Source organism: Suillus bovinus, assembly GCF_016758785.1.
Source record: "Suillus bovinus strain UH-Sbo-P2 chromosome Unknown EDB93scaffold_68, whole genome shotgun sequence".
NCBI classification, from domain to species: Eukaryota; Fungi; Basidiomycota; class Agaricomycetes; order Boletales; family Suillaceae; genus Suillus; species Suillus bovinus.
The window spans coordinates 117,029-129,030 of record NW_024542124.1 but is presented as its reverse complement, the minus strand read 5'-3'; the positions used below and the strand labels follow the sequence as shown (position 1 = coordinate 129,030).

General features: G+C 44.0%; 1 protein-coding gene across 1 annotated transcript; it reads right to left on the bottom strand.

Annotated features, from left to right (window-relative positions):
- Positions 1–210: 210 nt before the first annotated feature.
- On the bottom strand, positions 211–2,259 carry EDB93DRAFT_1254083 (uncharacterized protein; the record flags this gene model as incomplete). The annotated part of the gene is made up of 2 exons (XM_041453565.1): positions 211–618; positions 667–2,259. The coding sequence occupies 2 exons, from the start codon at positions 2,257–2,259 to the stop codon at positions 211–213; spliced, it is 2,001 nt and encodes a 666-aa protein (XP_041303925.1).
- Positions 2,260–12,002: the final 9,743 nt, after the last annotated feature.

Below are 12,002 nucleotides of genomic sequence, written 5' to 3'. Positions count from 1 at the left end.
AAGTCAGGAAACACCCCCCTCGCCAGCAGATGACAGGTGCTATTGCAGTGGAGAATTGGATGGTAAGTATCATCATGAGGCTTCCGAGCGAGTAAGTCCATACAGGACGTCCGGAGAGCAAAGTAAATACAAGCTCTCCGTAACGTTGAATGATACATAGTAATAAAAAAGTAAACGGCATGATAAGGAATAAGGATACACGACACAGAATCATTCATAACCCAACTCAGCATCAATTCGTGCTCTCCGCAAGTTCCTTCTCTCCTCGTCAGTCATACACGACCACCCTTCAACAGTCTCCGATAATTCCTCCTCAATGCGTTCCTCCATCTCTATTTGCTTCTTGCTCTTCTTCGGCGGGGGCGGTCTCGGTAATGGTGGTGGAGGGGCTCGTCGGTTGGGGTGCAGCGGTGCAATCCGTGAAAGCATCATTCGTGAAGACTTCACCAATGGCGAATAGGAAGGACTGTTCGAGAATGGTGAATTTGGTTGTGAGTTGACACGCCGGATGAGCTCTGACATTGGGGTCGACTTGGATTTGATGGTGAAGGCGCGTGACTTGAGAGTGGCGGCTGGAGTCTGCTTTGGTAGGGTAACTACGCTTTGCGGAGAAATCTTCTGGGTAGAATGTAAGTAAAAATATTAGAAGGTATGGAAATGGGGTACATTGGTTATCTCAGGGACTGCGATGATTTCAGAATCCTTCCCGAGATCTTCGCCTCGAGAATCTTCGTCCTGGGGCAAATGGCTACCTTGTGTAGGTGACCTCGAACGAGGAGGTTCGTCGTCCTCATCTTCACTTTCCGAGAGAACCGCTTTTCTTTTGCCTTTCGGCTGGGGTTTCGATTTCGATTTCACGATGGGGGTGGGTTTCGGTAGTGCATTCTTCGACGTAACTTTTGATTCCTGTTTCTCAACCAAATTGTTGTCCTCGAGAGCGGTATTACATGCAGCTGGCTCATCCGTGGGGAGGTTGTGCGCAAGATTGTCGAGCTCGACTTTGTCAGCCTGCTTCCGACTCTTTTTCTTCCCCTTTGCTCGAGAAGACAACTTCGTGTCCTTTTTCTTACCCTTGCTCGCAGCAGTGATAATGTCTGCGTCCCCGGTTTGTCCTTCGACTGTATGCGAATCATCGATTGGCGGGACGACAGGCGACAATGGCGCAGAGGATAAAGGAGGTGGCATAACAAAAGACGATGAAGCATCGGGGACATCCACATCCATCTCTTTTCCATGAACCTCTGAGTGAAACGGGGATACTGTCTTCCGCCTGCGAGTTATTTCGGGTGAAGAAAGTGGAGAAGACAAGTCGGGTAAAGGAGGTATGAAAGACGGGAGGCGCGATATTGTAGAAGATAGTTGGGTCGGAAGTGCTGGCCCTGCCGGTGAAGGAAAAGCAAAGTCGCTCGGCTGAGTATCACCGGTGCTTTGTTCAGCAACCTTAGGTGAAGAAGGAGATGTCCTAGCTTTAGGCTTGGGTCTCGGCTTGGGTCTCGGCTTTGGCTTGACAGGCTTCTCTTGGGATTTCTGCCGCTTCCGTGGAGGCTTGAGGGATAGTTCGTCGAGGTCGGAATCTGATGTTAACTCTATCACATCATGGCTGACAGGCACGTAAGTCGGCTTCTTGGCCTGAGTCTTCCGAGCGCGCGTCTTGGCTCGGTCGGCAATACTAAATGCAGGATCGACCTCCTCGATGGCTTCTGAGATAGCAGATGGTGTGGTTGGAGGGTGGATGCTATCTGTAGTTAAGATACTGGCTGGGATTGCAGATGCAGAACCGATTAGTGAGGTAGAGGAACGAGATTCATCGTCTCTGACGAAGTCGTCATATATGGTACTCGTGGTTCGAGACTTTCGCGGTACAGGACGTGGGCGCGGTTTAGACTTCGGCACAGGTGTTCCCGTACCACGAGGGAGTAACGGAGAAGCATTTGGTGGATTATAGTCTTGGTACCCTGGAGGTGGCGTAAACAGAGAGGTATCACTTATGTCGAGAGGTTCACGTCCTCGCTGGGGAGTCCGCGCTTGGCTGGTAATAAATGAGGCAGTCTGAATGAGTGACGCTGCAAAACCATGTCCAGTTAGCATGCGGTAAAGCACACAAAGCTTAAAAAATTCCTGACGCTGTAGTATCTTGTCCGGACCTGTAGAAACCGATGTTCCGTTCAAGAGGCCGTTTTTGTCAACAATTTGAAGAGGTCGTGAGGCGTCTTCGTCCTCGCTGTCGGCGACAATCCAGTCGTTCATAATATCGGACATGTTTTACTTGATATATGATTGCAGTTATTATGCTCGGCGCTGTCGATGACGAAGAGTATATGTAAAAGAAGTTAAGAGGCGCAAGGCAAAACACGAGATCAAAGTCATGACACATTGAAAGTACATGCACATGATCGTGTCAGTGTTCTACATACCTCACGTGATCGTGACACTATGCAGGATAAGCATATTACCTACTAGCACACACCCGTTGTGCCTTCGGCACAGGAAACAAAAAGAGCGCTTCACGCTCTTTTTTAGCTTCCTGGCCTTCAGCTTCATCTTACTTTGGGTGACTTAATAATCATTGCAGGTTTTGAGATAAATTATATTTTATTCACTGAGTTGTGATTAGTGATGTGCATGGCCCGGCCGGCACCATATAGGCCAGGCCAAAGTCATGGCCTGACCAGGACTTTGGCCCGGCCCATGATTCCAAAAAGCTGGGAGCCGGTGGCTCAGGCCATGGCTTTGAGAGTATTTCCAATGGCTTTGTGGGAAACATTTATGTAAAAATAGAATGAGCGCAAATTGGTTCCTGATGTCAAGCACAATGGTCACTTCAAGACTCGACTTTGATGTCACCACAATGTCTGTCTAATATATATGTCGCACTAATCATTATTCACTATCTATTGAGTTGCAGGTCTACTCCACGGACATCCCACACGACATTCAAACTCTGGTTTTGATATTTGTCCAACATGTGTGTTCAGCTTGATCTTGACTTAACAATGTTAACATTCTATTGCAGCTCTTCATTCACGCATCAAAAGCTTGTCAAAATCTCAAATATATCAGTATTTTATCCCAGGAACTTAGTCTGTCAGCTAAGAAATGACCTGACAATATTCATACTGATAAGGGCTGATTGGTGAAGTACTCGTCTCAACTCTCGCCCTTGTTGAACTGATCATTTACACCAACTAAATGCCACCCACTATTCTCTCAGATGGCGAGGGGGAAACTTGTGTTGCTATGCGTCCAGTGCGCAAAACTAAGCCTACTGCTGTGCTTCTTCATTCAGTGGACCCTGGCAACTCTTGCCTTCCAGAAGAAGGCTGTCAACAACTTTCGCATTGCTGAGGCTGCACGACGTGCTGAACAGGCAGAGAGTATTGTGCCAATCCCAACACCAACCTCCTCATCTCACCCTTATCAAGAACCAAATTCCGCCACATGTGATACTGCTGTGCCATTAGCGCCATCAACTTCGCATGTCCCCAACAAGATGAAACAAGTGCATGTTGACTCAGAGGAGATTCTTGAAGAAGAAGATGATGATGACAATGATGACATGGAGATGCGGGAAAGTGCGTATACCAATCCAAAGTGTGAGTGCTTCTACCATTGAAGAATTCTATCTACTGAAACTTAAACTGTCAGCAAAAAAGAAATGGATCGAGACCAAGGATGTTGATATAGATGGCATCCCCATCGACATTGATGTCCAATTGATTGTTGATGTGTCTTCGACACATGAAGGTAAAACTGCTGATATTGATCAATTTTTTTGGCCTGCATTCGAGCAGACAGGAACAAACGGTAAGGTTAAGAAGCACCGGAAATGCAAGAGCTGCCCGTAAGATTGCAGTCATCAATTTACTCTCACACTCACCTGTATTTCGTAGGAAAAGCTGTATTCTTGTAAATGAACCTACAACTCTTCGCCGGCATGCAGAGGCAAATTTTGTGGTACGCACTCATTGATCACAGTGAATATAAACTAACGGACACTATCACAATAGGCAAAATATTGAACTTGGGCCAAAACTAACAGATTTCAATCAATGTTACCTGGTGATGTCAAGGATCGCAAGGCCAAGGCTGTGCACACTCAGCAAGCCATCAATGCACATCTAATGGAACAAAAGCTTGCAGAACGTGTAGTCTCATACTCCGACAAACTGTTCAAGACCACAGCTATTGAATGGCTTGTAGCGACAGACCAGGTATGTCACTACAGCTTGATGATAGTACTATCACTAATATTTTGTATAGCCCATACAAGCCCTCGAACATCCGAAATTCAAAGAAATGATTGATGTGGCTGCTCGCACAAATAATGGTGTGAAAATTCCTGGAAGGAAGGCAACACGCGCAGAGATTATGCGTATATTCAAAAATCACTTAACAAAGCTCAAGGCAACTGTAAATGTGCGTCTATTTTATTATTTTCTTTGTTAACAGGTGTTTGAATGGGACTTAGAGTGATGCTGTTTGTGGGGATGTCAACATTACCTGCGATGCATGGCAGGCTGGTAATACAGATGGTTATTTTGCCGTTACTGGTCATTGGATCCAGGAAGACAGTCCATTAACTTGGAAATGCGAAAGTGCGCTCCTTGGATTCACCCAATTGAACAACACCCATAATGGGAAACATCTCGGTGGTGCATTGTTCAAGGTATTGGACCGAGTTGGCATCACTCACAAGGTATACTACAAACTCATATCACAACCCTTCTCCTCTCCGTACTCAATTATTCTGTAGCTTGGCCATGTGACATGCGATAACGCTGCCAATAATGGCACAATGCTTGAAGCATTTGCACAACTTTACCATCAGCGACACAAAAAGAAGTTCCTGTGGCATGAATGTAGGATAAAGTAAGCTGGTGCTTCATTTACAATATATACTTTGTATCTAACAGTATGGCACAGCTGTCTGGCCCATGTTGTCAATCTGGGTACCCAGACTTTAATTGGTACATATAGTAAATTGCCACACTACACTTCACATGATTCCAAGGCCCATGAACCTGACCCTTTGAATGTGGGCAAGTGTGATGAAATTGGACTGGTCTGTGCCATTTGTGTCAAGGTCCATCCGATGTCTTTGATACTGTGCAGTGCAAATTTGCTAATAATTTAACAGGAGCGCTCATCAGCAAAATGGAAGGAGGTATACAAGCATGTCCAAGAGAAGGCCAATATTGTACCCCCAACTCAGCTTCTACTTGACATGAAGGTTCGCTGGTCGTCAACGTACACAATGCTCAATCATGCCAAGAGTAGTAAAGAGCAAGTCAACATTTTTGTGTATGAGATGGGGTTGTAGGATTGAGATCTTACCAAACATGCTAAGATTGACCATCTAAGGCTGACAAGTGCAGAGTGGATTTGTGTTGGCCAATTTGCAGACCTGCTTTCTGTGTGTGATGATGAATTTATACAATTTTTGACTAACATTTATTTTCTTGCAAGTATGTGGACATTGCCCAGCAGGCATTCTCATTGGATGCAGGGACCACACTGCACCTGGTAATCCCTGTACTTGAGACACTCCATAAAGCATGGTTGTCTCATGCAGGTCGGCCTAAGTATACTCAGTTTGCACCTGCACTGAATGCTGCTGCATGCAAGATCAACGAGTACTACGAGAAAACAATGAAGTTGCCTGCATATGTTATGGCTATGGGTTTGTCTGTGTAGTTACTGTATATATTGTGATTGCTAACATGATATTCAAGTACTCGATCCAATGGGAAAAATGGCATACTTCAAGAAAAACTGGCCCGAAGATCTTCAGCAAGATGTCCTTGCATGCGTGGAACAAGTGGTAAGTCACAACACGTCATACATAATACTTTCATCTCTAACAAGTCTAAAAGTACGAAGCTCATTACCTTGAAATGGGTGCAACTGCATCAGCACCAGAAAATGGTGTCAAAATAGGCAAAACAAACAGTCTCAAGAAACTAATTCACCAAACTAAAAGTTCGGATGAAGATGAAGATACTCAATGATAGCGACATCGTCAGCTTGGACTAAACCTTGGCAGGCTGATTTCATGAGATATATGGACATGTTGGAGGCATTGTCTCCACCTGGGATGAGCACCATCCAATGGTGGGGTGTATGTTTTGTTTTTCTACTATTCATTTTCTATCACTCATACATGCTTTTTTTTACAAGATTAACGGTCAGAGATATGGGCCAGTGTGGTCTTCGATTGCACGAGACTATCTCTCTATTATGGCATCATCTGTCTCGAGCGAGTGTGCATTTTCTCAAGGTGGGATAACCATCAGCAACCAATGCAACCAACTCAAAGGGGATATCGTTGAGGCCCTTCAATGTGTTAAATGCGCTATCCATCATGACCTCCTTTTCCATGAACCAGGACCATCATCCCTTGTGGAGGATGAACTTAATGAGCTCGATGTTGAGAAGGGATTAGTTGAGAAGGCTGACAACTCAGACAAAGTTGAAGATGAGGGTTGGGATGGTCTATTGCTTGATGATGAAGGTGACTTAGACTCGGAGTCTGATAGTACGGACATCTTTGAGACATAGCGCTTGTATTCATTATATAGTATCTTGCTATATTTAATATTTTATGTACTTGGGCCATGGCTTGGGCTGGAGCCAGGCCGAAGCCAGCTGTCTTTCATGGCTTTGGCCTGGCCTGAAAATCCTGTGGGCTGGAGCCACCCAAAGCCAGGCCAAAGCTGTGGCTTTCGAGCCAAGCCGGGCCGGAACATCACTAGTTGTGATCAAAATTTCAAAATAAGTTACATACTTTGAGCAATATTTTGACAAAAGTAAAAGTACAATTGAATATATGTATTTTCTCATCTACTGTTGTCCTCCTCCCATCCTGTTGTCCCCTTTCCCCTTCTCCCATTTCTCCATTCTCCTATTCTCCTATTTTCCTCATTCTTCTATTGTCCCTTTCTCCTGTTCAAGTGACCCAAGCAAAAACCATGCAAGCATCCATCCCCTCCCACAACCATCCTCCCTTACTTTATAGATACTTCCCATATTAAGGTGGGGCGCTTACAAAAATGACCAACATCATGTGACAAAGTATACAAACTGTGACAAAACTACAGAAAGGACAAAGGCTCAAGAGATTCATGTAGATAGAAAAACTGATGCCTGTGGATCATTAAGAGGGCTGTTTAGTGCAGTTCATAGGAGTTATAATTGTGATAAAGTAGATGTGGATGGAAGCTTTTGATGTTATACAGTTATACATGTGTAATTGTCAGAAATCTCAGAAATCCATTTCAACTGATTAGGCAGACTCCTACCCAGTCGGTGGTGTCACTGGTGTGTTAGTGAGCCTGATTCTACAATAGTCACAAACCAAATACAACCACATACTATTTCTCTGAGCTTTTACTGACTTTTTGTTGGGCTCTAACACATTGGGGTTTGCAATATTTAGGACTTTCACCTATCCTAAATATCAGAATCCCCAATGTGTAACACACCTGACTGACTGGCACAACTTGTAGTGGCACAAGATTATGGTCTGTTTGTCTCCCCATGAAATATCAGTCTTTTGGTGGCATGGCTAGTGAATATTGATTTATTTTGAGATATATGCAACATTCTTTAAACTAGTACAAATCTTCATACTATTTTGTCAGCCTTGCAATATGAAGTCCCTACCTTTGATAATTTCTGGAAGCTTGTTGAAACCTCATTTGGTTTTACACCTTGCACCTGGCAGCTTGACTCTGCTCTGTCTCAGCTCAAAAAGAAAGATATTTTCAAAATCTCACCTGCAGGCTCTGGTAAGACTCTGACATTTATGCATTTTGGTAGCCATCATCTCCATAAATCTGTTTTTGAGCTGCTCGACTGTTGCTGCACTTGCCTTGAAAAGCTGTGCTTCTTAGTATTTGAAAGTCCAGTTGCTGGACAGGAAAAAAACTGGCAACTGAACTGGACTGCAACTTTTTTGAACTGGACCACAGCTGCAATTGTATCTCAGTCTTCATAAGTCCAGTTAGTGCTTGCTTCATTTGGGCACAGGTAATGAACCACTCAAAAACCGGTTGCAACCAGTCTACAATGCAATTGGTTGTACATCCAATGGTCAAACTACATGATATGGCAAGCATATTTAAGCTACTAGTATGATTCAGCCACCTCATCTTCTCCATGCTTCCACTCTACTGCTTAATCATCCAGGTGAAGAAGTTTTATGAAGTCAGTAAGTAAGACTTCTTCAATGCTTGATGAGTTGGAAGCAGTATGATCAACAACAGATTTCTGCCAAGCAAACTTCATAACCTGCAACTTTTCAAATTGTTCTGAACCTAAATGAGACCGGTGATTGGTAGCAGTCTCTGCACCTGCTGAGAACAGCAGTTTACAGGATACAGAAGATACTGGCACTACACAAACATTATAGTGATCTTGGCAAGTATAGGAAAGTTAGATGTGTAATTCTGAGTATATTAACAATGAGATTCTGATTGAAATGAAGGAATGACCTATCGACTACCACTGAATGACATTAGTGTCCTTTGAGACATCATCAGGGACATCATTTAGATACTGCCACAACTCAGCAGCCTATCCAGAATATTGTTGATGAGCAGCTTTGTCGACTAATTTGTGTTGATGACAATCAAATTTGGACTCTAATATTTCAATAGATGCAAGTGGATTGATGGAAGACAAGGAGTGAGTGGTGACTCCTGTGGACATATGTTTTGAATAATCTCACATGGTCTTCTCTGTTATGAACTTGGATGATGTCTGTTGGCGATGCTCAAACAAAGCATGAGTCATCAATGGTCGAGGACATCCTTGGGCTGGCCCAAGGTTAGGGGTCTTGCTTGACGTGTCTTTCGGCAAGCAAGATTTAATGCCTATGTCCAAATTGGTGGCTTATGTAAGGTGGGGAGCCTAACAATAAGTGTATCTGCCGAGGCTTACGACACCCGAAGGTTAATTGTAAAATCTGTGTTAATAGAAGGACAGAAGTCCAACTAATAATAGGGGGTTCTGCTCAATGACGAAGTCGAGACTAAGGACTTATCTGTGATGTGCAGATAAGAAGATAGAATACAGACAGCTAGCTAGGCTGAAAGGATAACTCTTGTTAGGAATAGAAGGTCAAGAACCAAGTAGATGCAAGTTAGAGAACTAGATACATGACAGCGAGTTTATATAGAGGGGAACAATGTGTATTAGTAAATGGGAACTCGTACTGCCAGAAGAAGGAATAGTCAAAGGGCAATACTAAAAGGGGAAATATGTTCAAGGTGAGTCATAGGCAAACTGGAACATGCAACTGCGGAATGAGTCAAAGAACAGAAAGTGAAAGTGAAACAAGCAGGGGCACAATCATGCAACTGTGGATCTAAGTATAAGTACAATGTGCGACTGCGCACTGAGTCATAGGTTAAGAAAAGGAAACAGGGCAAAGGGATGCAGCATGCATCATGTCATAAGTTACCATCTGGATGGTAAGGGTTAAGGAGACTGTCCACAGGATCAGTCATCAGGTGAAACAGAGTATGAGTATGCTTTGTCCAAGCAAGGGTCTGGCCAGATGTACTGGCTCTGCTGGAGCGATAGATAGAGAGCAAAGAGGAAGGCAAGGATAATAGGGCAGACAAGGGTGATGTTGAGGTATAAGTATGACATGAGGGCTGAGATGAGTATGATGAGGAGAAAAATGGTAGGGGCCCAGGCATCTAGATGTTCAATGTAACATTACCCCGGTTTCTAGGGCTGAAATCAACAAGTTCAGACATCCATATTGTCATACCAGGAGGGGTCACAATTGAGGTCACAGAGTGCTTTGAGTACTTCTATGAGATTCTCTTACCTGTCTTGTTCGATGTATGCAGCATCTTGATCATAAGCTGCTTTCAGCTGGTGCATGTTGGTGTAGAACCTTTCTGAGGAAATTCCTTGGTGGAGGATCTTCTTGTCATTGAGTCGGGGGCAGAAGGGTGTGAGATGTCTGGGGGCAGATTGTTTACAGATGTGATAAAATTAATACTCACATTGTTTCTGTTTATGGCCATACTAAGAGCAGACCCTACAAACAAAGTTGCACTGATAAGGTTTAGGGTTACCCTTGGTGTGCACATTGTTCATTAGTTCTTGTCTGGTAGGGTCCTGACCAGGTTCATGTCTAGTGATGGGTAGTCTAAGGGTGAGTATGTGCTTGGTGTTCAATCTCCAGCTTCATCAAGAGGAACATTTCAGTGGTGGAATGGGAATGGGTGTGCTATCCCTGATAGCAGGTGATCCGATGGAAAGTAGGAGTATGTCATTAGTAGTAACAAAACCCAGGGGAGGGGTAGTAAGACAAGCTTCCAGGCTTGGTTTGTTTTCTTCATTCTAAGTTTCCCCTACTCAGATTTTCTTCTTTGTGCTTCTTCTTTCCTTTTCTTTCTTTGGAGGGAGTAGGCAGCGGTTCATTGGCTACTACCTCATAATTGATAATAGAGGCTTGAAGTTCTTCAAGCTCATCACTAGTCATCATCCTATGTTGTTGTTCTTTGTGTTCAGTGAACATGTGATTAATTTCTTCTAAGGTAAGGTTGGTGACGATCAGGTTGGGTTGTTCAGAATGAAGTGTTGGAGCACTGCACTCAGCAGTACACTCAACAATGGCTGCCTATGCAGGCGGTTGGTTGTATGCGATTTCTTCTTCTATCTTGGCGATAGTGTCGCCAAAGTTCCGGGTGGTGAGAACATTTAAGAGGGATCTCTTGGCCCTCAGGATTGAGTAGTGAGTGACAGGGGATGGGAGACGGTCTGAATGTGGACTGGTCAAGTAAGTGATAATGTCAATTGCCTGAAAGGCATTGATAAGTTTCAAGAGAACCATGTCCTTGGTATGGTGAACAAAGGAATTGAGTCTGAGTGCATATTGCATACCAAGGATGACAAACTCCCAGAATGCCTTCTGAGAGTCCAAAATCTGTGTGAAAGAAATAGTGGATTCATGGATAATGTCGATGGTGGATGTGGAGGAACCAGTGGAGAGGGAGGAGACTGAAGTGGAGGTAGAGGACATGGAAGATGGGGGTTGATGATTAACAAATGAGGAGCTTTGTTGTCAGTTTGAGTCTCTTCTTATAGTTTTTGAGCAGCACCACTGCAGACTTCAGTTCCTTCTCTGGAAGCCACATTCATTTGGAGGGGGGGAGCCAACCCAGGAGACCAAGTATCAGTTTTTCATTCCGGTACCCCTGTGTTGGAGGATTGCTTCTATTTTGTAAGGTTCTTCCCCATTGATCAGGTCTGGTGGTGGTTCTGTATAATTTGGGTCATGCACATCTGTTTCTTGATAGGAGGATAATTCTGATGCATGGAACATGGGGTATACTCGCCAGGTGGCAGGGAGTTCAAGGGTGAACGTGATAGGGGAAATAACCTGTTTAATGGTAAAGGGTCCATATCATTTTGGGGCAAGTTTCTTTGAAGGGAAGTGGGTGATCAAATTTGCAGCAGACAGCCACACTTTATCCTCAACCTTCCAAGGCTGGTACTTTTGCCTGAATGTGCATTCTGCCATGCATTGCTGTACAAGGCTGTGACATGCAAGGGCTTCTTCTCTAATCTTCATGAGTCACTTGGCTCAGTCTTCTGCAGCTGGTAGTGCCAAATTGGAAAAGGTATGAGGGATGTGTTCCATGTGCTGTGTCATCTGGAGTTGTGGACAAATTCAGCCATAGGAAGATGTTTGGCTCAGTCATTCAGAGTTGTTCTGCAGTAGATGTGGAGGTACATCTCCAATTCCTGGTTCATTCATTTTGTCTGTCTATCTGTCTGGGAATGATAGACAGTGGAGAGGGCTACTTGGTAATCCAGGAGCTATCCAAGTTTTTTTGCTAGCTTTGAGACAAATTGTGGGCCTTAGTCTGAGATGATCTTGTTGTATAATCTGAATCGTATGAACACCTTTTTGTAAAATAATTCAGCAACACCTTCTGCAGTGATGGTTTTCTTGCAAGATGAGAAAATTACCCCCTTTG